General features: G+C 44.8%; 1 protein-coding gene across 5 annotated transcripts in view; it reads right to left on the reverse strand.

Annotated features, from left to right (window-relative positions):
• Positions 1 to 2,369: 2,369 nt before the first annotated feature.
• The window catches only part of UBE4B (ubiquitination factor E4B), a 113,839-nt gene continuing 92,824 nt past the window's right edge, over positions 2,370 to 23,384 (reverse strand). For all 5 annotated transcript variants that reach the window (XM_082460985.1, XM_082460986.1, XM_082460988.1 and 2 more), the window contains 7 exons: positions 21,642 to 21,768; positions 19,830 to 19,974; positions 15,619 to 15,753; positions 12,966 to 13,157; positions 5,203 to 5,377; positions 4,095 to 4,241; positions 2,370 to 3,758 (listed from right to left, as the gene is read on the reverse strand). In XM_082460985.1, coding sequence (XP_082317111.1) covers positions 3,697 to 3,758; positions 4,095 to 4,241; positions 5,203 to 5,377; positions 12,966 to 13,157; positions 15,619 to 15,753; positions 19,830 to 19,974; positions 21,642 to 21,768 — 983 coding nt within the window. In that variant the 3' untranslated portion in view covers positions 2,370 to 3,696. The remainder of the gene's footprint in view (positions 3,759 to 4,094; positions 4,242 to 5,202; positions 5,378 to 12,965; positions 13,158 to 15,618; positions 15,754 to 19,829; positions 19,975 to 21,641; positions 21,769 to 23,384) is intronic.

The following is a 23,384-nucleotide window of genomic DNA, read 5'->3' on the forward strand; positions in this document are numbered from 1 at the left end:
GCCAAAGTGCCTTCTGGAATGCTATGCTGCTTCTCCATATCTCCTTTGCCATTATGAACTTGGACCATTCTGGAATACAGTTGGCCCTCTGTACATGCGGGTTCCACATCCAGATTAAACCAGCCACGGTTTGAAGACTCCAGAAAGTTCCAGAAAGGCAAAACTTGCATTTGTCGCCCGCCATCAACTATTTACATTGTATTTACAACTATTTACACTGCATTAGATATTATAAGTAATCTAGAGATGATTTAAAGTACATGGAAAGGTTATAAGCAACACTACACCATTTTATATAACAAACTTGAGCATCTGCAGATTTTGGTATCTCTTGAGGTCCTGGAACCAACCTCCTGCAGATACTGAGGGACCACTGAACTGCCACACAGCAGAAGTGGTGAAGGGATCAGAGCCTGAAGCCCAGATGGCCTAGATTCATATGCCACTTCCCTATCCCCTTTACACAACTGTTGAGGAGTTAACAAATTAATATATGAGTGGCTTGTACATAGAAAATGCTCATAAAATGCACATTATTTACCAACCAAGGGTGACTTCCTCAGTCCAATGCCAGCTGATCCAAACGTCAAGCTCATACTATGGATGTTTCCTTCAATCAAAAAGTTACCTACGACTTCCCTGGTGGCGCAGTGGTTAGGAATCCCCCTGCCAGTACAGGGGACATGGGTTCGAGCCCTGGGCTGGGAAGATCCCACATGCCGCGGAGCAGCTAAGCCAGTGCGCCACAACTACTGAGCCTGTGTGCTGCAACTACTGAAGCCTGTGCACCTAGAGCCCGTGCTCTGCAACAAGAGAAGCCACCGCAATGAGAAGCCCGCGCACCACAACGAAGAGTAGCCCCTGCTCGCCCCAACTAGAGAAAGCCCACACGCAGCAATGAAGACCCAATGCAGCCAAAAAAAAAAAAAAAAAAAAAGTGACCTAGTCAGATAGGGCCTATTTATCTCCCCTCAGCACCTCAACACAAACACTGTGAAATTCACTATTTTATGTACCAAACCCAAAGGTCACAAAATGTGAACAAAATAACGTGCTCGGCTATTTTTTCAAAAGATATTCTTATCAACTCCGTTTAAAAACCCACACGATAGTGAGTCACAAAACGACTAAGAAGCTATTTTAATCATCTTTCTCTTCAGGATCATTTCTCTTCTGCTCCTCTGATTCCCAGATCCTCCTTCCTGTTTGGCCATCTTCCTTGTAGCCAAGACCTACTTTTAAAATATTTTGGAACTTATTTTAATATCCATAATTCACAGAATGAAGGCAGTCACAAGTTTCTATACAACAGCAAGCCTTAGACTCTAAAAATAGAAATAGCAAACATCTTCCCCCTAGAGACAGTACAAGTAGGAGACATGCCCTAGCCGGCAGAAGGTCCTTCAAACCTCCGAATTCTGAATTTTCAAAACGATGAGTACATCTGAAGGGGTAAAGCAGCATCTTATTACATTCATGGGGAAAGAGTGGGGCATGCAAATAACACGACAGAACCTGTGCCTCTGCAGAGTTTATCTTCTGGATAGAGAGGAAAGAAACAATACACATTCATGAGATGGAGAAACAAAACTGGCAATAGAAGTCAATAAATATCATTAACTGTATAGGCATAAATGTATATAAACTTGGTAAAAAATAAATTAACAATTATCTGCACGGTGGGATTACAGGTGATTTTGGCTTTCTTTCACCTATATTGTCTAAAATTGTTAACAGGAATACATTATATTTTTTGGAAAAAGGAAAAAGTTGATTTAGTCCAAATGTGCTCAAGAGTAGTGGCTAAGGGCATGGACTCTGGAGCCTGGACACCTGCTCTTCCACTAACTGGCCAGGTGACCTTGGGCAAGTGACCTAACCTCTCCACATCCCACAGCCTGACCTGCTGGAAAAAAACAAAGACGATCGTACCATCTTAGAGAACAAAATCGTAAATGTAAAGGCCTTGGCATAGGTTGGCACACAGTAAATGCTGCAGAAACGCTTGGTCTTATTACATGAGCTGGTAGGTAAGGTTTCATCAACTGCAGTACCTAAGATAATGTTCATGAGATGGGTTGAAATTGAGCAAAAATTTTCAAGGTCAGGGAAAAGATATTTGCGATAGGGTAACCACCTGAGAACCGAAGAGACTGAACATGACAAAGCTCAACCCCTTGAACAAGCAAACAGTGACAGAAGAACCAACTGGAGCATCAAGACTGATACAATAGGAAAGGTTTATTTTAAAAACAGCAACTCCTAATTGGCTGCAGGAAAGATCACGTACCACATGCGAACACATCTGGCTCTTGGTCTTCACCCACCCCTTTGTTTTCCACAAAAAGAAGAGACTCAAAGAAGATTCCTTCTGAATGTGTATCACCATTTATTGTAGTTTGCGTTAGGAACTGAACAGAGGACATTGTCTGTGGAGTGGGGAAGAAAGGAAAAGAAAAAAAAAGTATGTTTTTGTAGACTTAATTTCTTCAAAACACTTTATGGTTTCAAATCCTTTTTTACCCCAAAGGAGATTCAAGAATCCGAGTATGGTAAGTGGGGAGCAGTAATACAAAAAATCTTATGTTTATGTGCATGTGTGTGGGTGTGTTTTTCTTCGTGTGTGTTTTTACAAGCAGACGTACTTCCACATTTCTTGCACCCCTTTTTTGCTTTGGTAAGGCCAAGCCCCACAGGACACATCATACAAACGACCCCTGCCTTGAACTCACAGACTCAAGGGTTGAGGAATTTATTTACCCTCGCAGGATAACTATAAAGGTTTCCAACTGTCACATAGCATTAAAAAAAACCCAACCCCCTCCCAAACCGTAAGATGCGAAATCCTGATACACTTAAACGCTTCCTTTGCTGCAGCTGTTCCTCGGATTCCTAATCGTGGACTTACTACCAGGACCAGAGCAAGAGGATTCTCTTCATTTTGTTTAGAATAAAAAAAAATTTCAAGGGACATTTCAAAATAATAAAAAAAAAAAAACTGAAATTCAAATTCTGAAAATATCTTGCCTTTTTTATTAATCATGTCATCTAACACCAATTAAAAAAACAAATATGTGAATATGATATAAAAATACGATCCCAGGATTAACACTTTGTTGCAGGCACAGTTATCTCACAGAATATATGTTTGGAGGGCCAGGGAAAAGAGTTTATTTTTGTTTTTGCTTCTCTTAAAAAAAATCCACAGCAGTGCAAGTAGGATCAGGATGGGGCCGGTGGGGGGCGGGGTGGGGGGGGGGAGATTCTTAGCAGCAAAATGTCCAAGGTTCTCTAATCACAATCAAAATCAATGGATACTGGATTTAGGAAAAAAAAAAAAAAAAGATGAAGGGGATGCTGCCCAGACCCATTCGTCATCGATCACTAACAGACTTCCGTAGCAAAAGCCCCAAATTGTGACACATGAAGGACGTGCTCTATTACACAAGCAATCATAAAACATATCCCTCAAGCTTTTGACCACGTCTGTCACTTAAATATATGTACAGGAATTGGGCTCCTCTTCTTATTCATGTCCTTTCGGGTCTCCACTGTTTGGTCACTCTGGGTGGGCTCTTGGTGTATTTTGCCACTTCTGGCCTCCAACACGTGAACAGCATTTGCACCGCCGATGTTGCTCCGGCCTGCCTCGCCGGCCTTGGCTGTTTCTCGCAGAGGGTGGGCAAGGGGGATGGTTTAATGATCATTGTTCTGTTTCTCTCTCATCCAGGCATGAATCTGTTCTTTCAGTTCTGGCACTGAGAAAAGAAAGGAAAGAATTAATACCCCAGATGGGAGGGTTCTTCCTGAGACATGATGCTTGTAGTTCTGTATAAAAGGAAAGAAAAGGCCATTCATTCCCTCACTGAACTGAATTCAGGCTGAAGAAGAAATAGGACATGAAAAGTAAGAACTGGAATTCTGTAGTGAAAAAGAGCAAAGAATGTTTTGTGTCTTGCCCATTAAGCGTCAGAAACCATGTAGTGTCTGGATTTGTTAAATTTCCCCCTTTTGACGACTCTCTGATACACGATTTTGGCCTCACTGCTCAGTACAGGTGTAGGCACTGCAGTTCGAGCCATGCCCTCCTCTACCTGGTTCCAGCATGCTCTCTGTCAGCGTCTGTCGGTTGAAGGGGTCTGTGGGGGAGTTCAGCAAGTGCCGCAGGATGATGGAGCGGTCCATGATGGTGCCAGAGGGCAGCCGCACGGGGTCAGTCATCAGGGTGTCCATCAGAGGGTCTACAGAGACAAAGCAAAGCAAACTCTGATCTAACAATAGAGCCTAAAACTGAAAAAGAAAACAAAGTCCCTCCTATCAGTGAAAAATATAACCATAGGAACAGCAACCAAATGGCCCCTGCCAGGCCCCCAAGTTTAGAAGGAAATCAGCATTAGATAAAGGCATATACTTCGCCTTCTGTAGAGGGGAAGCACCATTTTGTCAGCTACTGCTGGGAGGAAAGAATAGACAAAAAAGACAGCAGGACAGACACAGTGGCAGGCCCTCCCGGGCTGTATGGCGAAGATGGCAGGCTAGAATCAACCCTTCCTCTTAGGACTTCTCAGAATTCTTTGAAAACATGAGTTCCCACTTGCAAAGGCAAGGCTGACCTTAGAATCTTCAGGGTTGTTATCTGGTTTGAAATCAGGCTAAGGACTTTTTTCTCTTGTAATTTATAATATGAACTAAAGGTAGATAAATAGAATTTCAATTTCTGACCAAGTGTCTCAAAAAGCAATGAGAGGGGCTTCCCTGGTGGCGCGGTGGTTAAGAATCTGCCTGCCAATGCAGGGGACACGGGTTCGAGCCCTGGTCCGGGAAGATCCCACATGCCGCGGAGCAACTAAGCCCGTGCACCACAACTACTGAGCCTGTGCTCTACAGCCCGCGAGCCACAACTACTGAGCCCACGTGCCACAACTACTGAAGCCTGCATGCCTAGAGCCCGTGCTCCACAACAAGAGAAGCCACCGCAATGAGAAGCCCATGCACCACAACGAAGAGTAGCCCCCGCTCGCCGTAACTAGCGAAAGCCTACGCACAGCAACAAAGACCCAAGGCAGCCAAAAATAAAATAAATAAAATAAATTGAAAAAAAAAAAAAAAGCAATGAGAGCACAGAACGTCCTCTTCTAATATTACATGTTTCAAGTTAACTCAAACCAAAGAATTCCACATGAAAAAAGCGGGCCCACTCGCCTCTGAACTCGTCTGGGGCGTCACTGTAGTCGATTTCTGCACGCGCGTTCTTGGCCACGATCTCCTCCACCTTCTCAGCCAGAAGTTTAAACTTCTCTATCGCTATTGTGGATTTGATCCCTGCCTTCCGCATCTTCGAAATAACTTCTTCAAACAATTCTTTGCTGTAGGATCTCTGAAAATGAGGAAAGACACTGTGAGACGTAAATATATTTTAAGTGGAAAAAAGCAAGCTGCAGAAAATACCCAAAGCATCATATGTTTTCTAAAACAGCCCTAAAATTATAATGTACATATATAAATACTTTGACATGGCTATAAATACATAAAGATTGGGCTAACACACGCCAAACTGTACAAGGCCTCTGGAAAGGGCTTCAGAATTGAGGCAAATGAGGGGAATTTTAAAAATATTTAATTACTTTTATAGCAAACATGCATTTCTCTGAAAATTTAAATACTAAAAAGAGAAGGAAATATTAAAAAGAGAAGGACTGAACGTCTACTTCAGTCCTTGCCAGGCACTGAGCCCTAGCAGCCTATGAGAGGAGGTGGAAATTTCAGTTCTTTTCCCTAAAGGTAAACATGGTGAAAACAACCCAACATAGTTCATAATCAACAAGCACGTTCTCCCATTCCCTGTCAATTCTTATTTAAGATCTCTTAGATCAATGCTGTTAAATGTCAGGGGCTCTACCGATGGGAGCGACAGGGTTTATGCCTGTGAGAGTGGGAGGGCTGGTCTACAGGGCAAGTGCCCACCACAGAGCCAGGCAAACCGGGGCTTCAATCCTGGCTTTACCATCTACCTGCTGAGTGGTCTTAGGCAAAGCTCTAACTTTCCTGAGTCCCAGTTTCCTCAGGTGTAAAATGGGGGTAGTAACACCTACCCCACAGGTGCCTAATTCATATAAATCACTGCCATTTCAAAATATCAAAGTATATCATATTTTGCATTTAGGGCAAAAACAGTGGCCGCTTGTCACTTTAGTGACAGTGATGCAAATGGAGGAGGGGAATGACTAAATTTGAAACTCTGAATGATGGGACCATAATCTGTGACCCGTGATTTCTAAACGAGGATTCACATGAACATCATGGGATGAACTCATCTCAGTACTTGTGTTCCCTCAGAAGGCTGGACTGAAAGTCCTCAATCTTTCTTCTGTCTTTTTAAAATTGTATTTATTTATTTATTTATTTATGGCTGTGTTGGGTCTTCGTTTCTGTGCGAGGGCTTTCTCTAGTTGTGGCAAGTGGGGGCCACTCTTCATCGCGGTGCGCAGACCTCTCACTATCGCGGCCTCTCTTGTTGCAGAGCACAGGCTCCAGACGCGCAGGCTCAGTAATTGTGGCTCACGGGCCTAGTTGCTCCGCGGCATGTGGGATCTTCCTAGACCAGGGCTTGAACCCATGTCCCCTGCATTGGCAGGCAGATTCTCAACCACTGCGCCACCAGGGAAGCCCCCTTCTGTCCTTTTTTAACTTCAGTTTGTAAATAAGTGCACATGCTCACTTTCTCTCTCCACACACAGCCATGCCCCTATTTAATCCATGCAACTCAGGAGAAAAGAGAGGAGAGGACAAAAAGCCAGCAGGGCGCTTGGGCCTGGCAATAGTCCTTTAAAATAATTTGAAAAGTTCAGAGAGCCTCGGTTATAGTTTTCTGAAACTAAATTACTACATTAGGTCAACAGATACTTTATTTGGTGTCTACTTATTACGAGCCAGGTAAGCTGCAGTCCCCGTCCCTTTGGGAAGAGGCACAGGGCATAAATGGCCAAAGGGTTACGGTGAGATGTTGGAAGGGCAAAAACGCACAGGGTGGGTGCTGCTATCCACACTACTGAGACGATGCACCTTGAACTTCTCTGTGTAAACAAGTAGTCGTTCTTAGCCCATTTACTATTCTCGAAAATATCACCCACTCTATTTCTCAAAAGATGATTGAATTTTTAACCAACTGACTTCTGCCTGCTGTTAAGTCAACTTCTAAGATAGAACAGTGGAGTGAGCATTATCAGAAGTCAAAGGGTAGGGACTTCCCTGGTGGCGCAGTGGTTAAGAATCCGCCTGCCAATGCAGGGGACACGGGTTTGATCCCTGGTCCAGGAAGATCCCACATGCCGCGGAGCAACTAAGCCCGTGTGCCACAACTACTGAGCCTGTGCTCTAGAGCCCGCAAGCCGCAACTACTGAAGCCTGCGTGCCTAGAGCCCATGCTCTGCAACAAGAGAAGCCACCGCAATGAGAAACCCGCGCACCACAACAAAGAGTAGCCCCCACTCGCCGCAACTAGAGAAAGCCCGTGAGTAGCAACCAAGACCCAGCACAGCCAAAAAAAAAGAAAAAAGAAATCAAAGGGTACTTATGATAAGGGGACATGGCACTCAGTTTCAAAGGGCAGTGGTGTCAATGAATCGACCAAATACAGATTACTGAGTTGCTGCTTCAAGTTCAGTGTGGATGGGGTCAGAGAGGAAGCAAAGATGTTGTTTTTTTTTTTGGCTGTGCTGGGTCTTTGTTGCTGTGCGCGGGCTTTCTCTAGTTGTGGCGAGTGGGGGCTATTCTTTTTTGCAGCCAGCGGACTTATTGCGGTGGCTTCCCTCTTGTTGTGGAGCACGGGCTCCAGGCGTGCAGGCTTCAGTAGTTGCGGCACATGGGCTCAGCAGTTGCAGCGTGCGAGCTCTAGAGCACACGGGCTCAGTAGTTGCGGCTCGTGGGCTCTAGAATGCGGGCTCAGTAGTTGTGGCGCCTGGGCTTAGTTGCTCCGCGGCATGTGGGATCGTCCCGGACCAGGGCTCGAACCCATGTCCCCTGCATTGGCAGGCAGATTCTTAACCACTGCCCCACCAGGGAAGCCCAGGCTGATTCTTAACTACTGGACCACCAGGGAAGTCCCAAGGTGTTGTTCTTGACCTCAAGGATCTTACAGAATGGCTACAGAAATTAAACATAAAAATATCTGCAAATCATATATCTGATAAAGGTCTAGTATCCAGAATATATAAAGAACTCACACAGAATATATAAAGAACATAACAGAACGAATCCAATTTAAAAAATGGATAGGGGCTTCCCTGGTGCCACAGTGGTTAAGAATCAACCTGCCAATGCAGAGGACACGGGTTTGAGCCCTGGTCCAGGAAGATTCCCACATGCTGCGGAGCATCTAATAAGCCCATGCACCACAACTACTGCAGCCCGTGAGCCTAGAGCCCGTGCTCCGCAACAAGAGAAGCCACCGCAATGAGAAGCCCACGCACCACAACAAAAAGTAGCCCCCGCTCGACGCAACTAAAGAAAGCCCGTGTGCAGCAATGAAGACCTAATGCAGCCAAAAATAAATAAATAAAAAATAAAATAAAATAAAATAAAAAATGGATGAAGGGGAATTCTCTGGTGGTCCAGTGGTTAGGACTTGTGTTTTCACTACCGAGGGCCTGGGTTGAATCCCTGGTCAGGGAACTAAAATCCCACAAAGCTGCTTGGTGCAGCCAAAAAAAAAAAGGATGAAGGATCGAACAGACATTTCTTCAGAAAAGATATACAAATGGCCAGCAAGTACACGAAAAGATGTTCAAGAGCATTTGTCGTTAGGGAAATGCAAATCAAAACCACAGTGAAATACCACTTTACTCCCACTAGGGTGGCTATTTAAAAATAAAAATACAAAACAGAAAATAGCAAGTGTTGGCGAGGATGTGGAGAAATTAGAACCCTCGTACACTGCTGGTGGGAATGTTAAACATAGAATTACCATATGACTCAGAAATTCTACTCCTAAGTATATCCCAAAGAATTGAAAATAGGTATTCAAACACTTTTACATGAACATTCACAGGATACTATTTATAACAGCCAAAAGGTGGAAACAATTCAAATGTCCATCAATGGATGAATGAATAAAGAAACCATGGTATAGTCATATAATGAAACATTAGGCCATAAAAAGGAATCAGGTACCGATACATCCTATAACATGGATGAACCTCGAAAGCATGCTATGTGAAAGAAGCCAGACACAAAAGGTTATACACTGTATGATTCCATTTACATGAAATATTCAGAATAGGCTAATAGATAAATGTAAAAATAGGTAAAATAAAGACAGAAAGCAGTTTAGTGGTTGCCAGGAGCTGGGGGGAGGAGGAAGGGACAGTGACTGCTTAATGGGTACGGGACTTCCTTGTGGGGGTGATAAGAGGTGACGGTTGTACAAGACTGTGAATGTACTAAATGCCACCGAATCACACACTTCAACATGGTTAATTTTATATTATGTGAATTTCACCTCAAAAAAAAAAAAAAAAAAAAAGGAAGGCTGCAGGACTTCCCTGGTGGCACAGTGGTTAAGAATCCACCTGCCAATGCAGGGGACATGGGTTCGAGCCCTGGTCTGGGAAGATCCCACATGCTGTGGAGCAACTAAGCCCGTGTGCCACAACTACTGAGCCTGTGCTCTAGAGCCCGCGAGCCACAACTACTGAGCCCACGTGCCACAACTACTGAAGCCCGCGCGCCTAGAGCCCGTGCTCGGCAACAAGAGAAGCCACCGCAATGAGAAGCCCACGCACCGCAATGAAGAGTAGCCCCCGCTTGCCGCAACTAGAGAAAGCCCATGTGCAGCAACGAAGACCCAACGCAGCCAAACAAACAACAACAACAACAACAACAACAAAAAAGAACGCTGCATAGGAGAAGTGAGATTTCACATGGGCTCTTTTTTTTTTTTTTTAAATTTTTATGGCTGCGTTGGGTCTTAGTTGCGGCATGAGGGATCTTCGTTGAGGAATGCGGGATCTTTCACTGAGGCATGCGGGATCCTTCACTGCATTGCATGGGCTTCTCTCTAGTTGTGGTATGCAGGTTCCAGAGCGCAAGGACTCTGTAGTTTGTGGCACGCAAGCTCTCTCATTGAGGTGCGCGAGTTCAGTAGTTGCGGCGCACGAGCTTAGCTGCCCCGTGGCATGTGGGATCTTGGATCCCCAACCAGGGATTGAACCTGCAGCCCCTGCATTGGAAGGCGGATTCTTTACCGCTGGACCGCTAGGGAAATCCCAAGATTATTTTTTTCTTTTTCTTTTTTTTGATGTGGACCATTTTTTAAAAGTCTTTATTGAATTTGTTACAATATTGCTTCTGTTTTATGTTTTGGTTTTTTGGCCAGGAGCCACGTGGGATCTTAGTTCCCTGACCAGGGATCAAACCCACACCCCCTGCACTGGAAGGCAAAGTCTTAATCACTGGACCGCCAGGAAGTCCCCATTACATGGGCTCTTTATTACTATTGTTGTTTAATGGAACGTGGTGTTAACAGACAGCGCTCCATGAACGACAGATCTGCCGTCCATCTGCCCGGAAACCACAGGTAGACTTGGCCCTCAGTGCAGCTCACTGTGTCAGGCTAAGACCTCTCTCTCTCCTGGGCTCTCTGGGCTCCAGGGGCAACCGTCCCGTCGCACTCCCTCTCTGACGAGGGGCTCTCTCCTCAGGCCTGTGAGTGTAAGGCTCAGGGCTCCTCGCGCTGGGGCCTTCTGTCACCTCTCCCGGGCACCTGTCTTCCGCCCGCTCTCGGTGCACAGGAGAGAAGGCTCTCAGCTTCTTCCCTTGCTCGGCTGCTGTTTTTTTCCTCCTCTGTCTTCCCAGGAAAACAAGACATACCAGACGGAACCAGAGTGAACCAAGAGCACTGCTCCCAAGGGAGAAAACGAAATTCTACCACCTCCCTGGAGCTTTCTAGTCTTCCATCCTTCCGCCCCCAGCCCCACCAGACCCTCTTCCGAAACAATCCAGTGGGCAGGCCCCTCATCAGCTTACAGCCCGTATAAATGGAAAGTGTCCAACAATCAAGACAAATGCCACACTGTACAAGGAGGCAAAAAATCCACTTAAAAAGTGTTTTTCTCTCCACTGTGCCACTGGCACTTGTGTGCCTGCTTCACGGGTCTGGAAGAACAGGGCTATTTAGACATTCGAGAAGACCCATGTGCCACTGTGCAGAAACCGCTGTCTGTGACTCAAGCCATGTGCCACCACAGGCCACCACCTGTGCCACCACCACAATCCATAGGCATTACCAGGCAGTGTGGACGTTTTGTTGGTCACCAAGGAAAGGCAGCTGGAAGCACTCGGAAACACTCCTGTGTCACCCACTTGGTTTCCACCGTCTCACTGGGTGTGCTGGGCTCATCCACACCTTTATGTTTATGCAAACTTTATGTTACGTGTTATAACCGCTTGCGACGTGGCAGCCACAGCAAGACCTACCAGGAGAAGAGGGAGCAGGCTAAACGACCCTTCCGAGCCCCTGACAGTGAAAGCGGAAGAGTCCCCGGGGACTCTTCACACCCGACCTCTGGCTGGGCTGCAGAGGCCCAGCTCCAGCCGGCCTGCTGCCCAAGGCAGACGACCTGACCTTGCTTGGGGAGCGTTTCCATTTCCTGTCCCTCTTAAGGCTACCGCTTATCTTCCGTTTCTCAACATGTGCAGCATTATACAGTCATAGGCTACAGAATCATTTTAGCATCTACCCAAAGTAACTGCAAACACCTAACCTGCTCTTTTACCACGACTTTTTATGGAAAAACTGCTTTAGACATATGTGGTTTTTTCCATTGCAGGTGCTTTGTCAAGACCACATCTCTTGCTTTATCCAAAAGTACCTAGGTATGAGAATTATGTCTCAATAAAGCTGTTATTGAAAAAAAAAAGTACCTACAATTCCCCTACTTTGACCTTTGGATGAGATATAAGTAAAGAACCTTCTGGAATGCCTCGTGATGGTTACCCTGAGATGTGAGTTAATACTTGGATAATTAATGTGAACAAAGATGCAGAGACTGAAACAGACATGGCACTTTGCGGGCATTTTAAGTGGAGAGCAGAGAAGCTGAGAACACGGGCTCAGGGCCAGACTGCCAGGTGGGAATCCTGCCTCTGCCTCACATCAACTGTGCAGCTCTTTAACCTCTGTGTGCCTCCTTGTAAAGCAAGGAATCCAACTAAACCTAAATTGTAGGATTTTGTGAGGATTACAAGTGAAAACATGAAAAGTGGCTAAAACTTGATGTGTGGTTAATAAACATCAGTTATTATGACGCTGAAGATGCTGCAGGACAGAGGAACGTGGAGGGAGGGGAAGCCCTTTATGAGATACTGAAAAATTAAAAATCGAGGCCGGGCAGGGGTCGCTTGGACTAAATTGGTAGCTGTGGAAATGAAAACCACAAAATGGATACGATCAGAGGGACACAAGGAATAAAGGAGGGAAGAATGTAAAGAAAACATACACGGTTTGAAACCTGGAACCACAGAAATAACGGCAGCACTGAAGCTGTTATTAAATCTCCTTCTTGGGAAGAAGATTTGGATTCCCTGAGAAAACCAGGCTCTTTCTGGGAATGTAACCGATTTGTCGAGTGAGGCCCTTAGCAAGATGGGTACAGACTCAACTGGAGACGGATCTGAGAGCCAAATCTGCTCTTTACGCCCAAAGGAAAACAACTGAGTCACATCCATGTACACCAGACAAGTTCCCCTTGCCACTGTGGCCATTATTTCTATTTACATACTAAAAACTTCTCAAACCACATTTTGAAAAGTGTCACCTTCCTTGATTTCGAGTGGGGAAAATCCCAGAGCAGATGGATATGTAATCGCGCAGGGTCTGCCGGGAAATCCACAGGGAAGCACACTCAAGTCACCCACTTCAGGAGCCTGAACTCCAGGCTCCCTCTGACACTGTTCCCTTGGGCACTGACCTGGTCGTCAGCAATGGCTTTAGCGAACCGGGCACAGTCCAGCTGCAAGTAAATATCCGTCAGTTGGTCCAACAGCTTCTTTGGTTCAAAGCCATATTTCTCAGGGTTTTCAACTTTCAGGTCACGGCACTTAGGACCACAGAGTTGCTGAAGATTAAAGTTCAGCATCGCAGCCAATCGGGGTCCGAGTTCCTAGGAAATCACAGGATAACAGGACAATTCATGCTGTTGAGACAAGCAAGAAGGACCCAAAACTCCCATTTCAGTGGAGGAACAGGAATTGGCAGGCTCAATCTTCAAAGAAGCCCTTATACGTGCTATATCATACGCTGAAGAAGGACATTCCATTCAAACTTTTCTTTACTCTCCATTTCTAATCCAGTAATTCTAATACTTCATAGAATGTTGCAGGCTGATGGAATATTTATAAATACCAAAAAGGCAACATTTTCGTTAAATTCATGCTTTAATTATAAAAACAAGGATCACTTCGAATTTGTTGAGAAATAGGTAAAAGAGGGAAACTATTCATAATTCTATCATCGTCACACGTGTCACGAAAGCTTCTGGCATATGCTCTTTCAGCCATCATTTTATGCATTATTTTTCTATAAATTTCAAGTCCTTGACAGTTCAGGCAATATGCACCATTCTTATTTATTTATCAGATGCAAAGAGTGAAGAAATATAAAAGAGGTAGAAGATCAAATTTATGTCTTGAATAGTTTTAAATCTAGCCAATGAGACAAAACAAACGTAAATGAAACAACTAAAAACTAATTATGAAATAATATACTATAACCCCACAAGATGACACAGTACCTACTACAGGTGGGCATACATTGCTTTAAGCAAACCTGAAATAGGAAAACCTGGCTTATAGAGTATTAAACACCGGCCATATAAAATGAGCTGTGAAAGCTTCTCTTTAAGTAACAAGGTTTTCATTAAATTTCATGACTGGATTTATACAAATTCAACTTAAATTTGGCTTCTAAAGGACCTGCTTTTGCACAAAGTAAAGTACTCCTGTATTTAATTGTTAAGAAACTGTGAGGTAAAGGAGGGATATGAATAGGATATAACTGGTAATTTTTTTTTCCTGAAGTGGGAGAGTTTTGTGTTAACCAGCCAAGAAGGTGAAAACAGTGCAGCAAAGGAAAAGGAAAGATCAAAGCAGGCACAGGCAAAGACTGGGGGCAGAAGACTATGACCCATGTGTATAGAGAGCTCAGATCAAAGAGTAGGTCTTGAAAAACATTAATTTTAATTGACATGAAAATAATAGACTTAGTTTTCAATAATTTCCTTTAAAAAAAATGAAGAATTTAGAACTAAAAATAGGCTTTATGATAATTTAGTCTCAAGTAATTTTTATAGTTTCTGACCTTCTGAACAATCAAAGAGCACTGCCATCGGAGCAGTTGAACATCAAATAAAACATGACTTAGAGCAGGGATTGGCAAACTGCTAGCTGCAAGACATATCTGGTTTGATGCCCCACTTCATGGAGTTTTACTGGAACACAGCAACAGCAAAGCTAGCAGCTGCAATAGAGGCCATGTGGCCTACAACGCCTAAACTATTTACTGTCTGGCCTTTATAGAAAAAGTTTAAAGAAGTCCATTTGCAAACCTTTAAGGGAAGCAAGTGTCTGAAGGAGCTTATCTAAATGAGCTGCAGTGTTCTTACGCTTTCAGTGATGCACTGTTTTGCTTCATGCTCTGCTGCTCTTGCACTGAAATCTATTTATGAAGAGACATGAAATGTAAAGGGGACAGAGGAGGGAGCTCATCTCTTGAGTTGCACGTAGGACAGGGTGTGGTGATAATGATGGAGGTGAGAGTAAACAGGGAAACTGGAGGAAACGTGTAGTAAAATTATATCCCACTGTAAACTTGTCTCCATATGGGCAAGTAACTACCAAATCTCAGGCCCCTTTCTTGCCTTCCTCACTATCCTTGCCCCGGCCCCACCATAAGACTTCTAAACTCTGTGTGTGTGTTTGCGCGCACGTGTGTGTGTGTGTTTGCGTGCACGTGTGTGTGTGTGTGTGTGTGTGTGTGTGTTGCGGGGGGTTGTTGAAGCGAAGAAGAGATCTTCATTTATGCCCCTCAGTTTCGATTTCAGAAACAGGATCCCGGTCTCATCAACCAAGTCAAGGCCAAACAATCTGGCTACCTTTGACCTATCATAAACCCTAATTATGGCCCTTGTTAACCTTTGGTTTCCTGAGTGTAACAAACCTACACCGAACAGAACCAAAGATCTTATACACTGTCAATTATTTCTACTTAATATAGCCTCATTTCCAATTGACGTCACCTTATACTTTTCCTATGAATAAAATACTGGAGTCGACGATGATAAAAATACGTCACAGCTTCAACATTAATAATCCAATGTGCTGTCTCAGCAGAAAATGATATAAGTTATCTTGGAAGTGACCTTTTGCAGACTTCAGACTATGGACAGAATGTTGTGTGTATCAATTAGCATAACTGGGAACAAAATCAGTAACAGAATTTCACCGATTGGTGACTGTGGTGCTGAAACACCCAGGATTTCAACAACTACTCTCTTTAGTTATAAGTGATAGACTCTGAAAGTGGAATCCAACAGACAAAACAAATACCCCCAAGGTTCTACTCACAGGTCTGAGGAACGGCTTCTGGACCTGCTTGGTGAGGATATGGAACATGTCCACGGTTTCTGTCGCCAGGGCAAGATACGAGCGTGAAACGCGTTCATCCTGAGCGAGCTGGGACTGGCGGGCCTGCTGCTGGTCCTGGGCAACAGTGAACAGATGCCAGACATGTCTCAGTACAGCCAGCAGCTCAGCACACGCCAAGTGAGAAGGAAAAGCACAGCCAGCTCATAACTGGGGAAGTGCGTGACACAGCCAACAGACTTAGGGAACGATACCACAACCTGTACAGCAAACCTTCCAGATTACTGAGGTTTATTCCTTTCGCCATCAGATGTCTTTAGGGCTTTGAATAAGGGAACCTTGGCACATGACTTAACTTACATGAGACTCAGTTTCCTCAATGATAGAAGAAATCACCATCAACTTCTACGCAGGACGCAATAAGTGATTCTTACGTCCTGCCTGATATACGTGCTAATAAAGGATATTCACCGTCCTTATTAACAATGTCTGCGTAGTCATCGTTATTTTGAAAACCACAGGTGTGCTGCGCTATCACACTGAGGCCTATAGGTTTCGCCACAACACCAAGGGCCTGTAGATTGCTCAGCTTTTGAATTCTGTCTCTCCACACCGGTCAGGCTGTCAACCTCTACAACTGTCAGCATGCTTGCCTCTGGCGCCATCCTCCTCCTTCTACTCTGCCATAGGCTGGGAAACAAGATAATAAGGTGTATTTGACTCATGGGTAAAATAAGGTGGAAACTACTGAAGGCTCTGTGACAGACCAAATGCAGAAACATCAGTACGGGCTTAAAATTCCTACATCTGCTCAGAGGCCTGTTTACTTTACCTCGGGGTAGGGGAAACAGCTAGAATAGCTGATGCAGCCACACGAGGGCCCACTGGGTAAGTGCCCGGTGGAGATCCTGTACCGGTGCTGGGTGACCTGCCCACCGCCCTTTGGTCAGGAACGAAAGGCTGAAGCAGGGAGGATGGAGGAAGAGCAAGGTGAGAACCACCTCAGTGTGTGTGTGTCTGGGTGTCACGTTCATTCATCAATCAGTGTGATCCAGCCCCTTGCACAGGCCAGGCCTCCTTTAGGTCCTGGAGATGAAGCACAGAACGTGACCAAGAAGGCTCCCTACCTCATGGAATTTAGACGCCAGTTAGGGAGATAAGCAATAAACAGACACCCACCCAAACAGATACAGCATAAATCTGACAATGATGAAGAAAAAATAAAGCAGGGCGGGGAGGGAGGGAGGAAGAGTGTGCGGGGGCTGGGGTGCTAGTCTGGAAAGGGTGGTCAGGGAAGGCCTCTCTGAGGAGGTAACATTTAAGCAGGTATCTGAAGGAAGTGAGTCAGCAAGACCCAGGGGAAAAGCACTCCGGGCACAGGGAACAGCAAGTGCAAAGGCCCTGCTGTTCGGTGGAAGATCAAGGAGGCGAGTGGGGGCAGGGTAGCAGGTAGCGTGAGCGAAGGGGAAGGGCAGAGCCGAGACTGCAGTGCCCTCCAAGCCCGAGTGTGAGAATTCGGAAAGCCTGGAAGGGCTCTGAGCAGAGCAGTGATGAGAGGCTGACTGAGATTTTAACACCATCCTGCTGGAATGCACATGAGCAAGGGCGGAGGCTGAAACCAAATGGGGGGCTACTCCAGTAATGCAGGTTAAGAGACGGTAGTGAGCTGGAGGTGGGGGAAGAGGTCAGATAACAAACATACTTTAGGACAGAGCCTAGGGGCCTTTGCTGGGAGAGAGAGGAATCAAGGAAGACTCCAGAAGGTGCTGAGTCAGAGCAAGCAGCAGAATGCGGTCGGCACTCTCTGAGACAGGGCAGTCTGGAGAGGAGATCTGGGGGACGACATCGAGGGCTCAGTTTTGGACAAGTCAGGTTTGAGATCCTATTAGACCACTGGGCAGGGGCAGGTCAACAGCTGGTTATGTAAGCCTGAATCAGGAGTGAGCCAAGCTGGGGAGGCACATTTTGGAATCGTCAGAATACAGACAGCTAAAGCCTTGGAATAGATGAGATCAGCTAGCAGTGATTTTCAACTGGGGGCATCAGGCCACGTGTGGGAATGTTTCCGGTTGCATGGTGACTCAGGGTAGGAGGGAAACATCACTGGCATTAAATGGGCACGAGCTAGAGATGCTAAAGGTCCTGCAGTGTCCAGGACCGTCTCTCATAACAAAGAATTACTCTTATAGCAAAACTCCAACCAGCGTCCTCACCGAGAAACACACGACCTAGGGAGCAAGTGTGGAGAGAGAAGAGAAGCCTGAGAGCTGCACACCGGAGAGGCAGGAGGCAGGAAGTGACTCCAAAGTCAAGCAGACCTGATTCTGAAGGAGCATTTTTTTAGGGATTATTTATGCCCTTTTCCATCCATTGACCCAGAAAAATCAATAGTATCTGCTCAGTCGCCTCATAAACAAATGCTATTATTATAAGCACCGACTCTGGACGAGGTAATGTGTCACAGACCCGTATCCCAACATCGACAACGTAAGCTGGTCCAACATCAGCATCATGAGTGACATAAAGAGGGCGTTACAGGAGTGGGGAGAAAGGTGAGACCGTGCACCTCCACTGATGGGGAAGGCCAGCCGTGAGGGAGTATTTGGACAAGACCTCCCTCAAAGAACGAGTAAGATTTTAATACATAAGAGTAGAATGTACAGCATTTTGGACAGAAGCGTCTCAAGGCGAACAAAGCAATAGGAGCTACACACCCTGAACACTTTCTCTGGGCTGGTCATGAACTATGTCCTCACCATCCGTCTCTCCTCACAACTTTCCCACAAGGCAAGAAGTATCGCTGATTTATGGGCTAGGAAACAGCGAGGAAGAACTTTTAATGTGCGGCAGTGCCAGTTCTCAAACCCAGGTCCCCTGGACCCCGAAGCTGGGGCTCTTGCAACTAGAGCTGACCTGTTTCCCCGGCACGTTCTGCAAAGGCCGGGGGACTGGACCAGATTTGAGCTGACAGACTGTGACAAGGGGTAAGCATGGGAGGATGTCTTAGAGCCACCCTGGGGAGCCTCAGGCCTGGGGGTGACGCCGCCCCGTGGGAAACGGAGAGCGGCAGGAGGAGGGTTTTGGAGGCACAGGAGCAAAACAGTTTAAGGTGTGTTTAGAAATGCGTATGAGGCTGGTGGGTAGGATGAGCGCCATCTAGAGGGTGCCGGTACAGTGCCGAGGGAACAGATGACGACCACTGCGTTACCTCATGAATGCAATCAGAGGGGCTCAAGGAGCGTGGTGGCATGGACACCGGAGAAATCCAGCATCCATGGACTCTGCGCAAAGCCCCCCAGAAGGTTTAAGTTTGTAGTTGAAGCATGTTGGCTAGAGTAAGACGTAAAATTCTCATCAAAGCTGCAGGAATACTTGGAATGAAAACCTTCCCTAAGTGTGCTTTGACATTCTACGTTTAAGAGAGTTTTGACTCCACAGCTTTAGAACAACCTCAGTACTATCTTCATCTCGAGAATGCTGCTGCGAGTAAAGAAAAAGTGGTCCTCCCTACTTTCTGGAAAGCAGTTCTGATTTTGAACCTAACAAAACCAGGAGCAGAACTAACCAATATATGAAGTCACCAATAGCTGCGAAGGGCCTAATAACTGACAGGGGAATCATCTAAATGGTGGCAATCAATATCAGGAGAGGGCAGTGTGCTGTCACTGGCACAGCAGGAATTTCTCATGGAACCTGGCAAAACAGACCTCTTTTCTGTTTATAACTGGACATAAAAACCAAGATGTACTGAGAGGAAAAACACCCCATCAGAGCCCTCCTGAGTTAGTCACACACACAGAGGTCCAAAGAAGATCATACGAACAAACCAAATTCTTGACTAGCAGACAGAGTTCTAGAGATTTATTTCCTAGTTACTTTCCTAAATCTTAACATATTCGAACAATAAAAGCTCTTCTCCAAAACAGCCCTTGAAAGTTAAAAAGGCAGAGAGAGTTTTCAGGACAAAGACTTCTCACCTCATTTCTTAGCTTTAGGTCAAGTGTTTAAGGGTTCTCCTACCCCAAACCTGGGCTCTAACTTCACAGAAGCCCACAGGTGGGATGGTAACAAGTACCGACAAGTCTGTCGGACCTAAGCCTTCAGACCCAGATGCAGCCCCCAAAGCAGAGCTCTGCCCGGGGCCAAGCCTGCTTCCCTGCGACGCTGTCCCAGCACCTGGACCGTGTCCTCACCCGGGGCAGCTGGTCCCACTGTTCTTTGTTCTTCATCTCTTCTTGCACTTCGTGGATCCGCTTCAGAGACTCCAGGCTTTCATCGAGCAAAAATGTCGTGTCGTTTATCAGCATGTTTATATAGCGGACAAACTGCTTCCCGGAACTAAAAAGGCAATTACACGGTACATGGTCACACATTTCCCCTGGAGCGGAGGCGCAGCTCCGGTGCTGCAGCCCCACATCTCCTGAGACCTTGTTATTCTTCTACATTAATTGATAAGCTCATTCCACCGATGTGCTACAGCCACCCTGCACGGTTCCCGAGAGCCGAGTCCTGACATTCTAGAGTTCTGCGAGCAAATTCCCTTGGTAGCTCAAATTTGGCAACAGTGGCGGTATTTCCACCCTGGACGATCAGCAAATGCTGATTTTTTTTTTCCCCCTCCAGAGAGTGGATTTACCAGCACTCCCCGGCTCATTCCCTCAATAATTTTAAGTAGAGAAAACACTCTTCCAGACTAGAAAAGAAAACATGCTTCAACTCCCCAACATATAAGGAAAGCACAAATACCCACATATGAGGTAAGAGAACTCCCGATACAGTTCTTCTTTATTATAAAGAAAGACACATTGAAGAAAAATTGGAAGCTGTAATACTGATAAAGTAGGATATTAACATACTTTACAGAAACAGAAGCTTCCAATCTCTGGAACTGTCCTGCATATCCTATTATAATGGAGGGACTTGCTGGTGAGCTGAGATGGCCTGGCCCACCTGTTAAGACTCTGTACCTGCCAGATTAGTAGAGACAAGAGGAGCTACACTTCAGGATCTACTGCTGGGTGACCAGAGGGCAGTGAGCCCATGCCGGGGGTGGGGGGGAAGAGAAGTTCCTGTGAACAAGGGCAGAGGCCTGGATTTCAGGAACATGCGAAGTTCAGGATGAACACTCCTAGTTAGCACCGTGCAGATCAAGCCGTGGGCCTGCCTGGTCTCCTAAGCTCATGCCAAGCTTCTTTTGTTGGAATGTAATTCTGATGACAAGAGCAGTTCATGGCGATAACTAACTTAAAGAGATTACTCTGCAGAAAGGTGTCTAGCAAATGGCTACTCCACTGGTCATACTTATACTGTTGACTAGTAACTCAGTAAACAAGTGACAGCTAGGCTTGATCAAAGACTGAACATGGGTTGCAAAAGATCCAAGGAGATGGGCTAAAATTTCTTCTGAAGAATAATTCAAGAGTTCAATATTTTCACCTACCTTTCTTTTTTGAAGCACCTTTCTTTTGAAAGTAACTTAGATGGAATTACTAATGTCCAGGTTTAAGTAGTCACCGAAATTTCAGGTTGGTAATGAAAAGCCCTTAATCAAGGTCTAGGGCCTCACTACAAAGAACGTCACTTCAAGTGACAGCCTTACCCTATCTGCTTCTGAATCTGAAGTTCTCCTTACATTTCTAACTCTAAACCTTGATATCATATTCAAGAGCACCATAAGATCCCACTTCAGGCATTCTGCACATTCATTTAATACTGTAATCAGGAAACACCAAAAAACACAACACATCATTTCAGAATAGTTATAGATTCTTTCTCTAGGTATACCATGCCCACAGTATCTTGAAAAATCTAAACTTCAGCACTGCCTGGCAAGCACAGAGATGTAGATAACCCTACTTACATTTAGCAGTACCATCTGGAAAACTTAAGGGAGGCTGAGACCAAGCAAACAGTCAACAAGAACCCAGCTGTGAAAGTTTTTAAGTGGCCACTCTACCTGTGATTTGCAAGACAGCAAGCTGTGACATTAGGGGCCCAATACTCACTTGAACTCCTCCATAAAGGTGCCATGGTGAGCTATATTTTGCCAAAGGCTTTTAAAAATGGTGCTAATATGATAGCGAATGGTGAACTTGTCATAGAACTCGCTGGTGGCTCCGGTATGCTCAACATCTAAAGAAGAAAGACAAGGGACTGAAGCATATGTACTTTCTTTCCTTTCTAAAAGCAGTTATTGCTGCTACAATGTCATTGAATGAACAATACAAATCTGCAAAATCAGAGATGTGACAAAATTTTGTCTATATCTCACATGGAAGGCAGAAGAGAAATTATGAGGTGGTTTTGAAGACTAAAGTTTCATAACGAAGGTCTGGCAATGACACAGTAACAAAAGGAACTGGGCTGGGAAAATAGCTTGTCAACACCCATGACCAGAATCTGAATTCTCATAACTCCCCCAATTTTCTTACTAATTTATAGAAATTCCATAGAACTTTAAATGAGTATCCCTGAGCAGGAAAAAAATTGGGTTAAGTTTTATTAAGGGCCACATACCTACTAAATGTGACTATTATTTTAACTACTTTTGTATAATTGATGTTTTAAAAGTAGAGAAAAGCATAGTAAATCTCTATGTACTCATCATTCATTTACCAATTACCATCATCCATGTATCTTTTTACATGGAACAAAGATCAAACTTAGTTATCCAAAAGACAAACAGCTTAAGCACGAGAAATTCCTGAATTCATGACAAATCTTAAAAAGAGGGAAAACTGTCAGGTAAAGACAGTAAGACTCAAGGAAAAGATAAAAGGCACCCTATAAATGCTGGTGGGGATGAACAGACAATTTGACAAAATGTATCACAAGCCATCAGTATGCCCATCTTTCTGACCCACCAATTCTATTCAAGAAAACACATGTTCAAAGACTGATCTCCAAGGATACTCATTAAAGTACTATTTATATGAAAAAAATATAAATAATCCAAGTGCCCAACAGAGAACACAAAAAGGTATTTGTGATATATTAAGTGAAAACCACAGGCTACCAAACAAAATATACAGTTTGGGTCCAATCATATTAAAAAATACACACACACTCACACACATGATATACAAATTGACTGGAAAGATACCGAGCAAAATGTTAACAGATTCTCTCTGAGTGCAGAGATTATCAATGATTTTTATTTTCTTTTTGCTATTTTCTGTATTTGCCAATGAACACTTTCTTGGGATTAAAAAGGAAAATAGTTATTTCAAGATAAAAGGAATAAGCTAAGACCTGTGGTACAAAGATCTAAAAGCACTTACGTATATTCATTAGGTCAACCTTTCTTTAAGCTGAACTAAGTGTCATTTTATTAACTGTATAAAAGTGTGAACTAAAGCGTGGAGGGCTGATTTAGCAGAGTCCACAGGAGAAGAACACCGGGGGCTGACAAAGAGCCTCGTCAATGCTCTAAATGGCTCTTAACACCTGCACTGTATCCTGAACATAGCAGAGGCTAAGTAATGACCGTTAACTTACTACCCATCAATATACATCTCTCCCAACATTAAAAAAAAATTCATTCCTCATGTTCCCTCAAAACTGCATCAGCCCAAGTTCTAATTCTCAAGTCCTAGCTCTAAGAGGCCTGCAATGAACTCTGCCTGGTAGTTGCTCCCCCGTCATGAGTCTTCTTGCTTGATTCACTAGGCTGCCCGGGCCTCAGGGCCTTTGCACTTGCTGTCCTCACTGCCTGCACGCTGTGGCTGAGATCTGCTTACGGCTCCCTC

Source organism: Balaenoptera physalus (genome assembly GCF_965194825.1).
Source record: "Balaenoptera physalus genome assembly, chromosome: 1".
In the NCBI taxonomy this organism is placed as follows: domain Eukaryota; kingdom Metazoa; phylum Chordata; class Mammalia; order Artiodactyla; family Balaenopteridae; genus Balaenoptera; species Balaenoptera physalus.